This window comes from Puma concolor, chromosome A1, assembly GCF_028749965.1.
Source record: "Puma concolor isolate L17-30 chromosome A1, mPumCon1.1.hap2, whole genome shotgun sequence".
Taxonomy (NCBI): Eukaryota; Metazoa; Chordata; class Mammalia; order Carnivora; family Felidae; genus Puma; species Puma concolor.
The window spans coordinates 103,025,346-103,046,419 of record NC_141667.1 but is presented as its reverse complement, the minus strand read 5'-3'; the positions used below and the strand labels follow the sequence as shown (position 1 = coordinate 103,046,419).

The window sequence follows — 21,074 nt, the reverse complement described above, 5'->3', positions numbered from 1 at the left end:
TCTTTGTATGGATACAGAGCTATACCATGATAATATAGTTCAAATTATTTTATGTGTTAATGTAATGTATATACACACATACTCAGACTTAGGTGAAGTAGCATTGGGACTTGGTGCTAATAGGAGGGACTTTACTTCATACCCTTTCTGACCGGCTTGAGGTTTGATATTTATTGATTGATTGGTTGATGGGTGGGGAGGGGGGCTTCCCCTTACCAGCAGCAAACTTAAAGCCATGGCTGGCATCCAAAAGAGGGGTTTGAAAAGATAACCTGCTAATTATAGAATAGTAGAGCAGGCTAATAAATGACCAGAATTATACCGAGTACACTCCTAAAGCATTTATCATAATTTTATGGTACCCAGAAATTTACTTCTGTACTTTATTCTTTCTAGTGCCTATCTTCAGTTGCCACAGCCCTGCAGTCTGGTTTCCTTCCATACTGTGAACCTGTGTACCAGCGTTGTGTGAACCTCGTACAGAAGACTCTTGCACAAGCCATGGTATTTTTAAAAAATACTTCTATCTGCCCTCCGGGCATCATAAACATTTTTCTATGGATAGGCATAATGTATACACATTTTTTTCATGTAATTGATTCTAAGTAAGTCTTTTAAAACTTTGTCTAATTTCAGCTGAACAATGCTCAACCAGATCAGTATGAGGCTCCAGATAAAGATTTTATGATAGTGGCTCTTGATTTACTCAGTGGCCTGGCTGAAGGACTTGGAGGCAACATTGAACAGCTGGTAGCCCGAAGTAACATTCTAACACTAATGTATCAGTGCATGCAGGTGAGACTCGTTAAATTAAAATTAATTAAGACCTGATTCTCTGTGTTACATTGGGGTTAATATCTTCTTATTCTTTGTAGGATAAAATGCCAGAAGTTCGACAGAGTTCCTTCGCCCTCTTAGGTGACCTGACGAAAGCTTGCTTTCAGCATGTTAAGCCTTGTATAGGTATGAATATTTTCTACTGCTGTGATGTGATTTTTAACAATAGTTTTACATAAGCTATGTTTTTGTATTAAACTGAAATGTCATGGAATCCCAACATTCATAAACATGCATTTTACTGGTAAAAGGTGCTCTGAGTGAAGCAGGTGGGATGGGAACCCCCTTGCTCCTTTGAATTCATCATCAACTACAGCAGCTCATTAGGCACTTGTGTGACTGGAGAAAAGCTGGAAAAATATTTAGTATAAAGGACATGCCACCTGTGAAGCCTTGGGACTGTATGCCAGTTTATGGATAATTTTTGAATAGCCTCTTTTTGGATTAGAGGTAATCAAAAATAATAACAATCAGGTTTTCTCATGATAAAACAGTGTACTTTCTCGGATATCCTAGGGAACTTTTCAAACGGTTTACGTCAAAAGTAAATAATGATTTGTTTTTATTTTAGTAGGATAGCATTTGTCTTAACCTTTTGTGATGATAATAAAGGATTCCTTAAATAACATCAACTATGACTTGACTATCAAAATCATGGATTAAATGGGTTTTGGGTTTTCTTTCATTTCTGTATCCCAATGTTTTGAATAATATTTATGATACACTTTTTGGGGGTTTTTTTGGCATTCCCCCCCCCCCCCAGTTTTATTGAGATATAATTGACATATAACATTGTATAACTTTCAGGTGTACGACATAATGATTTGAAATAGGTATATTTCAAATGTATATTTGCAAAATCACAGTAAGTTTAGTTAACATCCATCGCCTTAATATAGTTAAAGATTTTTTTTTTCTTACTGAGAACTCTTAAGATCTGCTATCTTACAATTGGAAGTTTGTAGCCTTTAACCAGCTTCGTCCAATTCCCAGTTGTGCTTTTGAATAACAACTATATTTCTGAACTTTGAATAATATTCTGTATTAAACCCTCAAGTTTAAGCCTAATTACTCTAAATGAAAGTGTAATCAATTCTTGTTTTATGGAAAGCTTGTTCTACAGATATTTACCACCTGATTTAGTTTTTATGAATTTAAACTTGTATGAAGGGTTTCATTTCTTTTTTTTTTAAGAGTATATAGATGTGTATCTGCTTCGGGAGGTACACCATGTCTAGTTATCTTTCTCTCTCTCTCTCCCTCTCTCTCTCTGTGTTATCGGCTATGATTGTTTTCTAGGTTAGGGTTTCTCAAGCAGGGGCAATTTTGACACCCCCGACCCTCCCAAACATTTGGTAGTGTCTGGAGACATTTTGTTTTCCACTGGGGGTGTGTTACTGATACCTAGTAGGTAGAGGCAAATGATGTTGATAAACATCATACAATGCATGATAACAGTGCCCTGCCCCTCACCAGCCCCTCACCCCTGCCACGACCCCTCCCACCCCTTGCCCCACAGCAGAATGATCTGGACCAAATGATTGGTATTACTGAGATTTAGAAACACTGTCTCAAATCCATGAGTTTATTGGGGGTTTAAAAAAAGGATGATACTCTAATTCTTCATTTAATAGTGAGAATACGGACATAGAGTCCTTTTTCATACCAGTATATTTATTACCGAGAGATACAAACCTTATAGGGGAGGCAGGATAATTACTTGATTCTTTCTCTTTGTTTACCAGTTTTCAAAATAATGAATTGATTCCCAGCATCTTCCACAGGTATCTATATTGTGTTTCAGAGTTTAGTTTTTGTTTGTGTTTGGTTCTTTTTTGAGTGTCAGTATGAATTCATGATGCTCAAATTGTCCTACCACTGGCAGTGGGAGCTTAATCAGATGGGCTCCTTAGTCCTTCCTGGTATGACAAAATAGTCCAGGCTTGTTTTGTACATTTCCTGCCTTCAGCCTGCAATGAGATGTTTCTCTGATAGCCTTTATTCCTTTCAGTGGAAAATGATATTTAGAGACTATAATCTGAGCACTAAGGTGAAAGTTACTTTAAAAGCCAAAACCATTGATGTAAAGAAAAAAAAAAATTTGTGTGTGTGAAAAATGAACTTTGAAGAAAGCTGTATCATGTTTTCCTCATTTTTAATTTGAATTTTCTGTCTCATGATGAGAGATTTCTTGACCAACTCTTTTTTTAATAATATCGCAAATAGACCAAAACTTCTGTTTCCTCTTCTACTTCATAGAAAGGTCAATGCCCCTTTCACTTTCTTAAAATAAATGCTCTCCATACCTTTTAGAAATTATTTCTTGCCTAGATTTCAGTTTCCACCTAGTAGATTGCCTTTAAAGCACAGTACACTACTGTTGAGAAGTTTACTACATAGTTGTTAAAAAATTTTTTTTCTAGCTGATTTCATGCCTATACTGGGAACCAACCTAAATCCAGAGTTCATTTCAGTCTGCAATAATGCCACATGGGCAATTGGAGAAATCTCCATTCAAATGGGTAAGATCTTTTTCCCCTTTAAGCACTGTATAAATTGTTAGATGCCTTAGTATATTTAGAATTGCTTTTTCTTTATAATTTAAATGAATTTTATATACATATATTTATTATTAACTTGTGTCACAGTGAATAGAGGGAGCAAAGTATTTTCCATTGATATTTTAACATTCAAATTTTTCTTTTTTGTTTTCTCTTTTGGGGATGATTTAGGTATAGAGATGCAGCCTTATATTCCTATGGTGTTGCACCAGCTTGTAGAAATCATTAACAGACCCAACACACCAAAGACGTTGTTAGAGAATACAGGTACCATATGACTGAACTGTTATGGTGAAGAGAAAATTATTTGCCTTTAAGGTTAAGATGCGTAGAGAAACCAAAGCAAAGCTAGCTTTAGAAACCCAGCTTATTAGTAAGAGCTATTTTAGATTCTCCGTAATGATACGTACTGTTTTAACTGTATTCCATAACCAGTTTTCAGAGACTTTGAAAAACACTTCTCTCCTATTCTGTGTGTTTTAATACTCCCTAAAATGGACCCCAGCTAAAATAACTACTGAACAGTATGAATTTTAATTTTACATTAATTCAGAGAGTATCTGGCAGCTGGGAAGTAATTTTTCTTTTTAATCTATAAAAATGTGGCCAAAAATATCCTTCACTGTAGTAGTGGCTAACTGGTTAACAATGGCATGTGTATTTTGTATTTTATTGTATATTTTCCTTCAAATTGAGAACTTAGGCAGTACCTTGTAGGATTTTTATTCAGGAGGCTTGTTTCTCTTTTGCATTTATAGAGAGCATGTTGATACTAAAGAGTACCTTCCATACTATAGAACACATTTCTGGGTGATTTTTTTTTCCCACCCTCCCTAATTTTTGCTAATAGTGATAAAAGGTGTAAATTTTATTTTCAATCAGGCACATCCTTTTCTTTTATATACCTAAGATAATTTGAATAAATATAGCCAGTGAGGGTTTTACCGAAATACTGGACAAAGATTAAAATAAGGTTTTCTAAATAAGGAAATTTGTTTTCAAAGGCATTTTAACTTTATATGTTTTAATTATAGAAAGCTTATATTTTAATGTGATGAAAATTTATATGTTTATTGGTATGGAAGGAAATCTTTCAATTATGAAACAGTTATATAGCTGTTTGGCTGTATGGGTACTGTTTATTTTATAAAGCGAATTAGATTTTTCTTGCTGTAAAGTACAAAAATGTATGTATTAGGATGGTTATGAAATCTTGTCGGGTTTTTATCTTTAGAATGCAGTACCTATACATGACATTCAGATTTGGAACACTTACCATTATAAAATTACTGTTGAACCTAAAGAAACTTCCTATTTATTTTTAAATGTGAATGCATAACAGCAAATAAATGTTGAATGTAATGTATATTAAAGTTTCTTGTGGGATATCAGCTTGTGAATTTGTTACAGCTCCATTTACAAATTGGCTTTATTATAAGTTTATGTTCTAAGTATGATTCTACTCTAAGTAAACCAAAAAGTAGTTGATTATGCTCATGAAGTTGATAGCTTAAATTGATAAGAGATTCAGTGGATTCATTTTATCACAAATGGCTGCAGAAAATGTTTCCATTATTCCTTATCCAAAGAGCAGGGGCTAATTATTAAAACCACTGTCAATGACTGAGGTCAATAGATTTTAGCAATTTAATTACCATTTTCTTAATATTTCATAAAGCCAATTCCTTAGTGTATGCCGTTATTTGCTCTTTTTCCAATTAGTATATCCTACACTGAACTTTCTCAATGGACCATCATCTGCTTTATCGCATGTTTCATTGGATCGTTCATACTTGCCTGTTTAATGAGAATGTTGCATAGTTTGTGTCTTTTGAACATAGGTTTTCTTTCTCTTGCTTCATTATGAATCTGCTGGATTTTAGTATTATCTGTGTAGTTTGCTTCAAGTAATCCTTAAACATTTTTCTTTACCCCCCCCCACCCTTTTTTTATGAAAGGTTAACCTGTAAGTTTTTGAGAGAACACCATTAAAGCACCTTATGGTTTGTTTTCTGTTTGTATTTTTTTTCCCGTTGTGTATAAATGTATTTATATGTATGTACCTTTGAATTGCAGAATGCAGTTCTGAGTTGCACTTCTTTTAGCTCTTTGTAAGTTTAAGGACTTCCTGAATTTTGATGGTGAATATGTTTGAGTAATTCCCACTTTGAAATTTTTTTTTTAAGTAAAATATTAGCATGTAATCAGTATGATGTCTTATCTATTTTGTGCTATTGCCTTTTATAGCAAAGACAGATTATTTGTTTATTCCTTTTGTCCACATATCACCTCATTACAGTGGACTATCAATTTCCTTCCTGTCAAATACGGTTTGAAAATAGTGGGCTATTATCTGAGTTGTTACCATTATCACCATCAGAGGATTATTGGAATGGGATTTGACACAACACAGCAGTTTTCCAGTTCCTTCATTTAGTGCATTACTGCAAAACCTAAAATTTGACCACTGATTTGAAATTAGGCAATATGGCAATTTGCTATCAGTCCACTGGTTTTAGAAATCTTAACAGACAAAAAAATCTACCTAAATTGGAATTAAGTTCCTCGATTTTCAAAGATTGGAAATCACTTATTTAAAAAGACATAGAGAAGTAAAGAAATTTTAACTGTTTTAACTTCTGAGAACTGTGTTTGAGTGAACAATTCAGAAATGTAATCTTTCACATTTACTAATATTTCTTGGGGGAAAAACATAGATTTCATTATTAAATTCTGAAATTTCAACTGGCCTTGAATGGAGAATCTCTAAATCCATCTATTTAATCGCTCATCGTTTTATTAACAGAATGTCTTCACACTTGATTGAGCGAGAAAAGCAATTCATCCTGGTTTTTGGTGTTCTCTCAATCTTTAAAGTTTTTTTTAATTCCTTTCGTTTTCCTTTTTCCAAGAGTATGCCATATATGTTGCTGCCCCTTACTTTAGGGGGTGGTAATAAACAGCACTGGTGAAATCTTATGTTTATTATCATACACAAATTCTGTTGGTTTCTGTTTCTGAGTTATTTGTTGTTTTTTCTTTATTTTTTCTCCTTCCCCCTCATTTGCTCATGTCTTGGTTGGCGTTTGGTGGTGTATAACCGTGATTGCGTTACCTTAGCAATAACAATTGGTCGTCTTGGTTACGTTTGTCCTCAAGAGGTGGCCCCCATGCTACAGCAGTTTATAAGACCCTGGTGTGTATTATTCAATCTTTTTTTTTTAATTCATTTTTCTTCACTCTTTCTTTCTCTTTCTATCTCACTTTTAGATATATTTTCAGTTGGTTACAAAAATCACAATCCTTAATCATTGCCAACCATGTGACTAATCTTGTCCTATCAGGTTTGTGAGGTTTTTCAGTAGCATCGTCATGTATATTTATTTTTATGTTGTGGCTAACGACTAATTGATGCATGGGATAAGATTGTCACATGCTTGCTGTGTTAAAAAGCTTGATTATACATGAAAAGCATTTAAATATCCACCAGTAAAATAAAGATGCATGCAAATTCTATAAATTTAGGTTTTTGCATTGTTTTTTAGAATTAATTTGAAAACTTGGATTGCATTAAGAAATACATGTTTAAATTACGTTATGTATAAAAACCTTATTTGCTTGTTAATGTTAAAGATAAACATCTACACCATAAGTTGTATAATAATAGTTTATATTGTGGCAGTATATCCTATGTTCTGCTTCTTTCGATTGATAATCTTTCAATTCAAGTCATTTTTAGTAGTGTTTAATGGAATACAAGTCATAATACAGTTTTAAAAATTAATAATTTACTCTTGGCTCACCCTCCTTAATAGTTAAACGGGGGATTAAAAACCAACTGTCCATTTTATAGATGCAATCTATTAATAAGAAAATGTGAATTTCGAGGTTTCCACTATACTGAGATTAGATGGGCCCAACATGCAGGAAGTATGAGAAACTTAAACTTTATGAAAATTCTTTGAATATAAACATTATACTGTGCTGCTTATTCCATTAAATACTGTCCATTAGTATTGTGATTGAACCTGCTTTTTACTTAAATGCTAAACTCAATTCTATAATTTAATAGGTGCACTTCTCTGAGAAACATAAGGGACAATGAGGAAAAGGATTCAGCATTTCGTGGGATTTGTACCATGATCAGTGTGAATCCCAGTGGAGTAATCCAAGTAAGATGTTCATAAAGATTTTTTAACTTTTAATATTCTGAGTAATGAAACTTTTTAAAGGGTCACCTGTTTTAAAGCTTTAAATCATGAAAACATACCATATATTACATATATTTTCAAAGGTACTGAAAACAAATTATGTTTTTAAAAAGATGTGTTATTTCTTAATATCTTGAAATGGTAATGCTTGTTTGTGATTTCTTAAATCTTTTTTTTATGAAATAAATAGATTGAGGTAATAAAGTCAGATTCTTGTCTCAAATTAAGCCAAAGCATCTTTCATCTACGTCCACTTTGTACGTGCCTCCTATCATTGAATATCAGTTTGTTGAGTTTGCAGATACCTACCCTTAACAGTGACCCAAATAGTTTAGGTTACTCTTTCTTAAGAGTAGGTTACTCTTTCTGTTATTTACAATTAAACTTAGAAATTCAGTAGTGAACAAAAGAGAATAGTGAATTAGCCATTAAAACTGCTTTAACTTGGAGAGCTTATGATTTATTCATTATTTTGTTTCTTATCTTAGTTTTATATAATATCTAGATATTTTTAGCATTTAAAAAAATTATTTGGCAAAAGTATAAGATATGAGTCTGATAACTTCGGGACCCAAGTGTCAATTTGCAAGACACAAAACAGGAATGTGTTGATTGACACCACGTGTATGAAATTAACAAAATGCAGGCTGTAGAATTCTAGGTTAAGTATCCCAGGTTCCTCAACAGATGAATTGTAAGGAAAAGTATGGGAGGGGTTTTCAAGAAAATACCCTTTCATTTCCAAGAGATAACATGCTTTGAACATCTTTTAATTAACACTTTTTGATATTTCCTGTCTTGTGTTAATGACTGTTGTTTGTTAGTTCAAGTTTAGAAACATTATGTGAATTACAAGTTTATAAGATTCAAATTGATATAGGTGATCAGCATTGAAAAGTTAGAAATGGAAAAAAATCTTTTGACTAATTTCTCATTCATAAAACAATAACCTAGTATTAAAATAAGCCTGTACTATTTTTGGAAATGGTCCCTACTTACAAAATAACCTCCTGGCATTAAGTTTCTGGTTATTTTTTTGTTTTTTGGGGTTTTTCCCCTCAATACCAAAGAACTTTATGTCATCTTTAATGTGTTTAGAGTTATATGATGTATACTACATTACAAAGAAACATTTTCCCATCAGAATTTTGTTGTTTTTGTTTGGTTTTGAATTCACATTTTAAGACCTTAAAACTAACACATATGTATGTGGTCATGAAATCACTGCCAGTTTAAGAGCTGGTAGAAATCTCTGCTTTTTACATTCTTCACTTATATGTGGTTAAAAGAAAATATCTTAAGGTTTATTTTTTATGTTTAAATTTTTAACAACAGAGTGATATTTGGAAGACAAGGAATCATAATTCTAATAAAACAGATCCTCAGGCACATGGAATTTTATTTGCTTAAATATGTGTTTTATGCACATATTTCAGTCGGTAAATTTTGAAATTTAAGAAAGTGCCCTGAATTTAATAGCAGAATTTTAAATAGTTGACATCAGAACATAAGCAATATCTTAAATGCTATATATTGAACTGCTGTTGAAGTATGCTAGTCAAGATTGAAAAATACTTAAATGAAACATTTAAAGCCTATACCTTTTGTCACCTTGTTTTCATAGTGAGAATAACCCAATTATCTTTCAAATAATAGAGCATTGGATATTCTTTTTTGCTTGGGTTGGGTTAGGTTGGATTGGGTATTATAACTTGATATATAATTAGTTTTTCTTCTAACTTTTGGTCATTTTAAGTTTCAACCTGAAGTTTAGATCTGTTAATTCCTATACTCCCAAGCTTATTTGGCTTCTACTTAGCTAGCTTTAAATTATTTCTAGGCCAGTCAGAACTGTAAGATTATTGAATTTATGTATTTCCCCTTTTTTTTTTTTACTCCAGTTTATTTATTTATTTTGAGAGAGAGAGGGGGAGAGAGAATCCTAAGCAGGCTGCACACTGTCCATGCAGAGCCTAGTGTAGGACTCAATCACATGAACCATGAGGTTATGACCTGAGCCTAAATCGAGTTGGATGCTTAACTGACTGAGCCATCCAGGCACCCCAATTTATATATTTAATTCATTGAATGAAGGTTTTTAAAATGGTGTTCATTTAATATTTTCAGTCCATTGTTGATGCTTATTAGACTGGGGTTTTGGAATAGGAAATCTAATACAAAGGGGCATTACATTCCAATATAAACTGAATGAGTAGAGGTTCCTCGATGGTGGAATAATAGGGATACCCATTAAGTAATCCTTTATAATTCCTTATCATAAAAAAACTTGAGGTAGGATTTGGTCGTGATAGGTGTGTTTGACAAATAACAATCTAAGATGTGTTTCCTGCTTGTTACAGGATTTTATATTTTTTTGTGATGCTGTTGCATCGTGGATTAACCCAAAAGATGATCTGAGAGACATGTTCTGTAAGGTAAGGTAACTAAAAAGTTTTTATGGTAGATACCTTGGGACTGTTACAATCCTGGTTGGAAAGTTTAAATTACTTTTATATTTCATATGAAACTTGGACTCTTTGAATCCGTATTGATTGGTAGACCATATAACCTTTGGTCTTGGCAAAAAAGTTGGCTTGATCTTTTCTTAAGGTATAGCAGTGACTCAATAGAGTACGCACTTCAAAAATATTTTCTGAAGCATTACCACTGATTTCATGTGGTCCCCCTATCCCACCTGTACAAAACAGCATATATTTTCAAAGATGACTGACTGAGATTTGAAGTATAAACTGTTGAACAAAGTAAATTTTAAGTGTTTTACACAGGGATTAAATGTAAATTTTAAGTGTTTTACACAGGGATTAAATCTATATAGTTGTTCTGGTAGTGTCCCTCTGGATCAACTCCAGTCAGTACTCAACCATTAACAAAATAAGAAATACAGTGTTACACATTTGAATCACCTATTACTGCAATTAGTGAACTGTGGTTGCAGATGTGAACCCAAAAATTTATATATTTTCAATTTGAAAAAACTTAATGTGCATAGGAATTTTATCCCTTGATTGAGTTCTGTACTTTCTTGTATTAGGTCAGAGTTTATTTAGTATATATCTCTTACTAGGTCACTTGCTGAATTCTATCTAAACTTTCCAAAGCCAAATTTATGTGGTGCTTTTATTTTTTATTATTTTTTTAATGTTTATTTGAGAGACAGAGACAGCGGGAATGGGGAAGGGGCAGAGAGAGATTGAGAGAGAGAGAGAGAGAGAGAGACAATCTGAAGCAGGCTCCAGGCTGTGAGCTGTCAGCACAGAGCCCAACACGGGGCTCAAACTCAGAAACTGTGAGATCATGACCTGAGCTGAAGTCGGGTGCTTAACCAACTGAGCCACCCAGGTGCCCCTTTTATGAGGTGCTTTTAGACAGGATACACCAACAAAGTTTGAGAACCACTGCTTTAAAATGGATAAAATTTTTTAAAAAGATTGGAGTTTTTCTCTTGTTAGTGATAAATTAATGATTTTTTTTCACTTTTTGCAGATCCTTCATGGATTTAAAAATCAAGTTGGGGATGAAAATTGGAGGCGTTTCTCTGACCAGTTTCCGCTTCCCTTAAAAGAGCGTCTTGCAGCTTTTTATGGTGTTTAATCTCATACACTTAAGCTGCAGTCCCATAATTAGGGGTAAGTTGTAAGAAGTTTTGAGTTTTTCAGGGTGAAGAAACTTAGGTCTGCAATCTAAACCTACTGAGTGAAATTAAAGCTATATGTTTTTCTACAGAGGTTGAGTAAAACATTCTTAAGCTATATTAGACTTGAAATTTAAAATCCTTAAGGCTAGAGAATTTTTTTTTTTAACTGACCAGCAAGGGTTAACAAAATGCATGATTTTACTTTCAGTCCTGAGTAGAAGGAAATCTAAGTTGGTATGCTAGTTAGACTACTCGACATAGTAATCCTTCTTAAATTTTTTGCCCTGTAAGAATTCTCCCCACATTCACTTTGGCACAGGGTAGAAATGATTTTGAAGTAATGAATTTATCGTCTGTGATATATGAAGGACTTCTGTGGTTGTGAGCTTCAGGGAAAAGCCCACTAGAATTGGAACTAGTGTAGGGCTCAGTAGATAGGAATATTTAATATTCATTTTTCAAGGTTGTATTTTACGGAGCACCTGCCATGTGACCAGCACTGTTTTAAAATGGACAATGGAAGAGTGTATTTCGCTTTGGGGTGGTAGAGGGGTAAGTCCATTTGGACTCTTGTTCCTCGAGTTTTTCTTTACTTATGTAGAACTAATCCTGATCTCTTAGCTTCAGTTCCATCATTGAGTTATTTTGAAGATTAAGTAGTTAACTGTATGTGATGCCAGAACTTAGTGTATATTGCTTAACACACTAAGTTGGCTCACTAAATGTTAGGAATATGGATCAGTACAGGGAACGAGAATACCCTTCTTTAGGTGTTGAACATGAACTGAGACATATTTGACTGGAGGGCCAAGGAGTATACTCACTGGTGTCCAGAAGATGTCCACCAACTTCAGTCACCTTTTCTGTTGGGAGTTTTTGTCGACTTGCTTGTTTACTTTGAACTAGATTTTAAACCTGGAAAGATTTCAGCTTCCAAGTTGTCAAAGCTGCAGGGCAGTAGAAATGGACTTGTAGTCTCTGGAATATCTCAGAGCCCTGTATGCATCTTATCCCCCTGTAGTTTTGAGTCCTTGGGGCTATTTTGTGGCTTTAGCATTTTGGAAAAGTGCGTAATTCACTTTATGTTAAATCGTGAAAATGTAATAGATGAGAATGATTCTTTTAACACTTTATTTTTTTTTTTAATTTTTTTTTCAACGTTTATTTATTTTTGGGACAGAGACAGAGCATGAACGGGGGAGGGGCAGAGAGAGAGAGGGAGACACAGAATCAGAAACAGGCTCCAGGCTCTGAGCCATCAGCCCAGAGCCTGACACGGGGCTCGAACTCCCGGACTGCGAGATCGTGACCTGGTTGAAGTCGGATGCTTAACCGACTGCGCCACCCAGGCGCCCCTAGATGAGAATGATTCTTAACATCAAGGGTTGAAAAATAGAACAGTGAGCTGAATCTTTAGCAAAGACTTTTCAGATTTAATATCTTCTGTGATCTCTGTCCTGTCACCAATTAGGAATTAACTGAGTTGATTTACTCTAAGACAATGTATGACGAAAGTATTCGTTATCTAATTAGAGATAAAAGTGGATCAGTATCTTTATTCCTGCCTTTTTTATAATGTTCCCTTTTTTCAGAGGCAGAGAAAAGGTGTTGCATGTACTTCTCCACAGATGGGCTAATCACACCCTGAATTTACATCAGTCTTCATAATAAATGTCCAGTGTTTGGTACGAGTGGTTAGTAGATTTTTGTTGTGAAGACCACTGTCAGGCACTGGTTACAATCTCCTAGGAATCTGTTTTATTTCTCAGTGTGCTTATCGTTAAAACTGCTAGTGTCTTTAATAGGAAAATCAAGAGGTCTGAGAACATAGGAAATGACTGAGCAAGATAGGGCCCGAAGAATTATTAATAAGGAACATCAAGGAGGCAGGTGTTAAAACTTACTTTCTGGTATTTGCTGAATGTAGTAACCTTAGTACAGTTCAAACACCATTAGGGCCTCCTAAGACATCAGACAACCAAAAATAAGTAATTCTTCTTTATTTTTTCATGGATTGGATTTTCATGTGCATAATATTGGGCATAGTGGCCCCAAAAAAAGATCATGTATTCATTATCACTGAGGAAAGAATTATTTTAAAGCAAGTGTTATTTGACTTTGAAGAAGGTAAGGCAACTTGTTACATGTGGAATAACCGATTCCCATTGGGGCCCATTGTGCAAAGGGGGTTAAAGAATTAGATTGATAGCATCCTACAAGATGTCCATCTAAATTTCATCTATATGAGGTGTTCCACACCTCTCTGCATGTCTTCAGCTTGGTGTCACTTCTCATACCTGATGCAGATGACAGTTGAAAGCCATAGGAGAAGGCAGTGACATGGGTTATCATTGACTACTGGCATGATCTTAGACAATTTATCCTGTTTGTCATTTTCTGTAGTTAGAAGTAGCGCTCTCACTTGATTAGTTATGTGTTTCACTGGCTTTAAAAGAAACAGTTGTTAAAATATAAAATTGTTTTCTTTTCTTATAGGTCCTTCAGTCTTGGAGACTATGAGGGAGCCTCTGCACCCAGGGAAAATGTTACCCTTTACAGGGGGGAAGGGTAAACCAGTAGGGAATACAGTACAATCCCAACCCTACTGGGAGGGGCGGGAGGGAGGTGTTGCCGTCACTGTATTAAGTCGATGTTGGGAAACGTTTTAACATCTGGAGCCTTTGTGGGTGGAAATCTGTCTCCAATTACAACTCCGCACTGGATGTGAAGAAGCAAAAACAAAAAACAAAACAAAACAAAAAAAAAAAAAAACAAAACCTATTCAGTCTACTCACAAAACAGTACATCCTGGAATATTATGGGGAATTGTACCAAAACAAGAACCACATAAATGATGCATAGGGATAAGAAAGAGGAAAAATTCTATAGCGCACAATAAAGGAAACCTAAGAATGGGGTTACAAACAGTAAAGCTTTTTTTTTTTTTTTCTTAATTTAAAGATTTTTATAAATTTTCCCACATGATGGGGCCTTGTTTTTGCATGCTGATGAAGAACTACACAAATGAAGCTAATAGAATTAAAATCAGCTTGCCTACCCATAGTAGAAGCAGGTTCTTGGAAGTTACAATTTAAGGTACCCCAAAAAAGTTGGAAATAAAACCAAGCAAATTTAAACAATGAAGCACCCTGTGAAATGCCAAATGAGTCACTCCTTTTACCTTTGTGGGATGGGCAGGGAGGGAGGAATAAATGGGGTTGGGCATATCAAACTAAAGATTGACATCTTGATTTTGCATTAAAACATTAATGTAGTGGATATAATTTGATGGTTGTACTTCATTAGATTTAATTTCTAGGCCAAGACGTTCTTTTTAAAGTGCAGTTTAAGGTTCAGGCATGCATTCTGGCTCATAGTGATTGAAAGTACTTTAAATTAGTGGGGAAGTAGCATGCTTGCATCACATAGAGTGAGATTGGTATTCATTTACCTCTGGTGCGCCAGTGTGTGTTGCAGTTTACCAATTCAATATAGCCCTGCATTTAAAATTCCTTTTTAAGATTTGTGGATTTTTTATTTTTATTAAGAATATAGATATAAAGTACTGTAGTTTACAGCTAGGCCTTGAAATATCTTTTTAGGATCTTGTTAGGAGTAAGATTGATATTGTATTGTGTGTAACCTGCACAATGTGGAAAGCTGATATACCTGTGCAAAATCTTTGCCTCCGTGCTGTCAGTGTGATGTGCTTTCTGCATGGTTATATACTACTAGTGATTTTATCAAAACTTCTAAAACATAAAATACATGGTAAAAGATCTGTAAGAGGCTGCATAAATGTTAGTTGGCACATAAAGACAATTGTAGAAGTTGAAGACATGATTGCTATATCTCAATGTTTATTCCCACTCAACATATTGCCTTCTAAGCTTTCTTTTTTTGTTCAAAGCATGATCTTAAAGATGTTTAAGTTAATGGATGTAATGCAGGGTTCCTACACTGTATTGGCGCATGTTGGTGGCCCTCTGTGCCCTAGACAGATGCACACAGGGTGCAAGTAAAAAGCTACAGAGTGAAAGTTGGTTTGGATCCTCTTCATTTCATTTGTTTAGCTTTTCTGTTATTTTTCTCTACTTACATGTATTCCTGTGAATAAATCCTTGTTAAGTTAACCCTTTACTTTTCCTTCCATGTGTATTTTCTTATATACTGTGAATGTGAAAACCTAACTGGTACACTTGATCTTGTGTCCATATGAAAGTGCAAGTCTTTATTAATTTGGATTGCCTGAACAGTGTATCCCATGATGATGAAGGAAAATGGAGAGATTTTTCTTTTTAACTCTGCTGGTCAGAGATGAAGCCACACCTTTCCATTTTTCAATGCTGCATATTTAATCTGCAACAAAAATGTTAAGCCATAACAACCTTTTTATATTTTAGTTTGTCACCTTTGCATTGCAGAATAAATCCTGAATAACCATTTTTATAAGCAGTTGCTCCTCTTTGCATGGTTCTGTTCTTCTAAAGGTGTTGAATGATACAGCCATTGCACTGAAGTTTGAGCTGTATGCGTGTGAATTTAAAAATACCGTTTCAAACAACTTCAAATGCATGGTAGCATGCAGAAAGGTTTTTGTTACTGTGTGTGTGTGCGTGTGTGTGTGTGCGTGCGTGTGTGTGTATATGTGTGTATTTTTTTAAACATGTTCTTTCACCTTTTTCCCTCTACTTTGGCTTTGCAAATTTCAGTCTGTAGAGCCCAAAATTAAGTCCTATTTTACAAATGTCCAGTTTGTTTTTTTGTTGTTTTTTTAATTATAAAGTTGGATCCAAAGGGTATGTAGCATTTTGCTTTCTAGTACCTTGCTTCATTGGGAGCTCCAATTTTGCTTCAGTCTTCAAAACCTGATTAGTATAGCCATTTTATCCTTAAATCCTAGTGACAGTCTAGTTTGTCAAATACTTCTTAGAATTTAGTGTTGGAGATATTTTAGTATTCTGGAAGAAGTAAAATATAGATTGAAAGAAATGGCAAAATTCTTCCCTAAACACTTTAAAACAAACCTATAGAAACAACCCTCAGTAAAATTATCTGGACCTGTGATTGACGATTCCACACTGACTGAAAAGCGATTTGTTACCTCTTTGATTAAAAATTGGTTTTTAATTAAGCAGATATGTAAGATGGAGTGTGCCCATTTTTGTAGTCACTTAACCTGTTTTAAATTTAAAGGAAATTTAATTTAAAAATAGTCAAATTAAGGAAATATGATTGGCAACCTGAGATTGGGTTGGGTTTTTTGTGCTTTTCTGCCCTTGAGGTTATTGTTTCTCCCTAATTTATATTTCAGATACGTAGTATAGCCTAGGAATTTGCAGAAGCCATTTAAGTTCTCTTTTGAGGTAAGCTCTGATTTAGCATTTATTATTCTGATAAAACTTAATACATCATGGGATATATATAAAGCAACTTAATTCTTGTGGTGTAGTCTTAATAGTTTTGAATGTTGACTGAATGTCTATGAAATCGTGTTTGTCTTTGTTACATTCCAGTGTTTCTGCCTCTTGGCATGCTTAAAGCACGGCTTACTTCATCTGCTCCTTCCACACTAAAGTGCTGTTAGTGTGCTCAACTACAGAAATAGCCGCTGCTAAGTGATGTAGATTTTCTACTTGAATATTTTTATGTTGTAGGAACCTCAGGAGGTCAGTGTTTACTGTTTTATATATGCCTTCTTTTTCCTGTTCGAGCTTCTCTCTTTGAAGGATTCTAACAGAACAAAAGCTGCTGATCAACCTAAGTTGGAAACAGAAAGTGTATTTAATATAACTTACATGCATGTTTGGCAGTTCAGTGTTGTAGTCGGTTCATTAGCAAGTGAACTTAGTGCCACAGAATTCATTTATTCAGGAAAGAATTTTGCTTTTTGTATTGTCTAATCTCTTTAATAACTTCATACCGTGTAAAAAAAAATCACTTTTTTATATTTTTTAGTTGGTTATTTCCCAAATAATCAACATGTAAATAATCTTTTAGAGCCAGTTCTGATGCTTTACATTATTGCTACTTGATTTGTGACGCAAGTTAGGTTTCAGAAGAATAGATTTTAAGACACTTAACCAAGCCATTACATCTTAAAAACGAAAGAAGTAGCATACATTTTGTAATTAACATATTGATAAACACTGTGATTTTTTTTGTTAAGACTTTTTCATTGATCTGAATTGCTTAAATTGCATATATTGTAAAATAGGATCAGATGTATATTTTAAAATAATTTGAACTGACTTTTCCTCTCTTGAAATGCTTTGTCTACTCAGTTATGAAATATTCAGATACAAGTTTTATCTCAGGTGAATACTCTTGTATCCTTTTTGCTTTGGTGACATATGCTATAAAGGTTCATCGTACTTAGTTTGTTTTTTAGTGTATTTCATGAAGAATCTTCGCATTTAGTCAGATTTTCCAATCCTTACTCTAGCAGACTAGGGTGGTATAGATCCCTCCTGGCAAGCCTTTTGCATGCAGGTTTACCTTGAAAGTGAGTTCAATTTGGTCCTCCTTTTCTCCAAACCCTCAAGATAGGAAAAGGGGTTTTTCTTGTCCTGTACTGAATTACCCTGCATAGCTGAGATGCCAGAATTAAACTAATTATATCTTAAGCTCTTTAGTCTAAATTTAACTTTAAATCCTTTGCCATAAAGAAAAAAGTGGTTTTTTTGCTTCATATAATTAATCTATATTATTCATATTGAATGTATTAACAGATAACGGTGCAAAAGACATTCTTCCCAAGAGAAGAGTGTACCATGCGTAACTGCAATTTAAATCCTTCTTTAGTAGTACTTTAAAATACAGCTTTGCTTATTGAGTTATTTTTGCAAATATTACAAGGGGGAAAACACTAACTGTTGCTACTAGTACTGTTACTGAAGTGTAGGCATTGAAATCTTAAAAACTAGGGTCTTCAGATTAAGGGATAATCTAGGTGAAAAATCAGATCGATAAAGAGCTGTGTAACAATATCATCTAGTAATAATACCATGCAAGAGCATTGTATACTTACTTAGTAGACTTCATACTGTATTAAATATGGAGATATTTCCAATGCCTCTTAAAATTAAATTTTGCATAAAAGTTTTCATTCACTTGTACACTTTCCAGGTGACTTGTGACGAATTTTTTCAGTCTTAATTTAGACCTTTCCCCCATTGGTATTACTTATATGTAGAGGATTCTTTACCTTTATTCCTGATTCTTATACATGTTAATTTTAAGGTATACATTTAAATTAATAGCAACTGTTTATTGTGATTTGTATCCCAGAATGTATTGTGTTTTTAAAAAAAACTGTATGCATGATTTTAAGGGAAGTTAAAATGGTGATTTTTTTTTTTCTCACCTCTTGTACATTTTAAAACCAAACCAAATCTTTTTGCCAAGCACTGTATCACTAATTAGGAAAATAGTATTTTCCCTTTTGTTGAAATTTTTGTTCATCTACCATAGAATCCTCTTTTACTATGGCTTGGTATTATGCAGAATTAGCTATTTTGCAAGTCTAATTATCTTCCTCAAAGCCTACTATAACATGGTTAGCCTGTAAGGCAGTGTTTGTCCCCTCCTAATACCAGCCTCATAAAGGGGTTTCGCTGTACTTTCCCCATATTACCTTACTGATGTTTTCCTGTGTGGATATATAACCAAATTAAGATTGGATGATTTCTATGGAGATAATAATTAGACAATACTGTATAATTAATTTTACTTAGTAGATGATCATCTGTGAGAAGAGATGTTTAAACGTGGTTAATGACTTCATATTATAAAGCAGTTTTACAATTAATATTCATGTTAACATTGGGTGCAATAATTTAGTAGTTTTAGCGTTAGTTATAAATAACTGGATCTTTCTGCTGACAACTTAGGTTGTATGAGTTATGCTTAAAAGCTTTAAATCTGATGTTTCCTGTACCTGCCACACTATGTTAGAATGTGTCCTTCAAATAGATCCTCCTGCAACTTCTCAAACTGTACTAAATTGATATTTCTTGAAGTCTAACTCTGTGCTAACAGATCTTCATTTTAAATAGAATATGGTTTTAATTTTTGATAAGCTGCTGAATTTTAAAGAGAGTTTTTTGGGGCCACCAAATATTTTGGATCATGCAGAGAATATATATTGTACTGTAGTAATTTTGTATTTACATTTGTATGATGTGACATAATAGATGTGAATGTTAATCACTGCTTGACTATGTTAATAAAGTTGTTTAACTATAGATGTTTCACTCTGATTTTTAATGAAAGGAAATGAGCTTTCTTTCCCTCCCTACCCCCCATTTTGGGTCCAGATCAGTCTTGTTGTGTTGTTTTTTGTTGTTTGGAGATTTTTGTTTGTTTCAGGTTTTTTTCTTAGCTTACATATAGTGCACTCTTGTTTGGCAACCATTTTTAAATTGAAGTATTTTTTATTTTTATAGTTCAGTAAAAATATTTGTCCCACATTTAACTGCTATTGTTGGTGTATTTTCTAAACAGATTCTAGGTTCAGCTTTTTGTGGACAAGGAGGGAAAAATAGTGCTCTGCAAAAGGAATTGAAAAGATGAAGTCCTGAATAAAACATCGTGAGGATAGATTGCGTGAATGTGTATGGATGTGTGTCCTATTAAGGCGAGATTCCAGGGTTTAGGACTTAGATTGTGGGAGAAAATACTCAAAGGCAGCCTAATTATTGGTCATTCAAGATCCTGATTTGCTGCTATAATCTCAAAGAAACTGTGCCTGAAAGTAAAAACTTTTGGGTTTTTTGGTAAGTCTTTAAATATTTTTGTGAAACTAAAATACAAATGTTAGGATGTTTTCCCTTGATCCTTCTTTTTTTAAATGATGGGCATTTTTATCTTGTGATTACTTCATAATTCGTGTTGTTTTAAGTAGGTTACCTATGATTCTTTAGGAGTGATTGGAAAAGAAGCTTTTGAACTAGACAGCTCTTGAGTTCGGACTTGTTCCTTACCATACCAGTTGAATGTAGAAACTGAAGCTGTGACTGTCATTTTGTAATCCTTAATCTCAGATTAACTGGATGTAAGACAACCTCTTGAAACATCCACATTGATTTCCAGTTCAACACAATTGCAAATTACAGTTCAGAAATTCAACACCATTTCTAAACCATTGGCAGTAGCGCTCCTGGGGAAATTGGTATACTAAGAATCTTAAGGTTTTTGTGCTAGCCGTTAATGTGATTCATTCTATGCCTCTTATAATGATCTTTCTCTGACACTGTTTTCAGTTCCAAGTATCCTTTTTCAAGCCTTTTGAAGAATTTCATTAAACAATTTAATAATTGACCATTTCTGTGCACCTAGGAAGATAGTGAATTGGTGCATTGCTTTTAGTATCCAAATTTACCTGTTAATACACATTGACATGATGGCTACACTCTTTCCATGAACAGTTTTACAACCATCTTACTACTTTTGGACATTCAGAAGTTCTCATTTTTCACTCTTAGAAATAAAGTTGTGGGGCACCTGGATAGATGGCTGTTGGTTAAAGTGTCTGATTCTTGATCTCAGCTCAGGTCTTGATCTCAGGATGGTGAATTCAAGCCCTGCATTGGGCTCCATGTTGGGTGTGGAGCCTGCTTTAAAAAGAAAAAAAAAAAGTTGTGATGAATGTCCCTGTGCTGAAATGTTCGTATGCCTGCAGTGATTTTCTTGTTTTTAGTGGAATTGCCGTGTCTAAAGGAGACAGCTGCAGCCCAATTTCCTTTCAGATAAAGTTCTAATTTTCATACCCAGCAGCAATCTCAGTGAATGATGTTGTATGCTGTGAAT

General features: G+C 34.1%; 1 protein-coding gene across 3 annotated transcripts in view; it reads left to right on the top strand.

Moving 5' to 3' along the window:
• The window catches only part of TNPO1 (transportin 1), a 98,044-nt gene extending 78,534 nt beyond the window's left edge, over nt 1-19,510 (top strand). For all 3 annotated transcript variants that reach the window (XM_086699131.1, XM_086699114.1, XM_025924917.2), the window contains exons 16-25: nt 397-504; nt 637-795; nt 876-963; nt 3,261-3,359; nt 3,570-3,665; nt 6,519-6,594; nt 7,471-7,570; nt 9,970-10,044; nt 11,114-11,256; nt 13,761-19,510. In XM_086699131.1, coding sequence (XP_086555257.1) covers nt 397-504; nt 637-795; nt 876-963; nt 3,261-3,359; nt 3,570-3,665; nt 6,519-6,594; nt 7,471-7,570; nt 9,970-10,044; nt 11,114-11,221 — 909 coding nt within the window. In that variant the 3' untranslated portion in view covers nt 11,222-11,256; nt 13,761-19,510. The remainder of the gene's footprint in view (nt 1-396; nt 505-636; nt 796-875; nt 964-3,260; nt 3,360-3,569; nt 3,666-6,518; nt 6,595-7,470; nt 7,571-9,969; nt 10,045-11,113; nt 11,257-13,760) is intronic.
• Nucleotides 19,511-21,074: the final 1,564 nt, after the last annotated feature.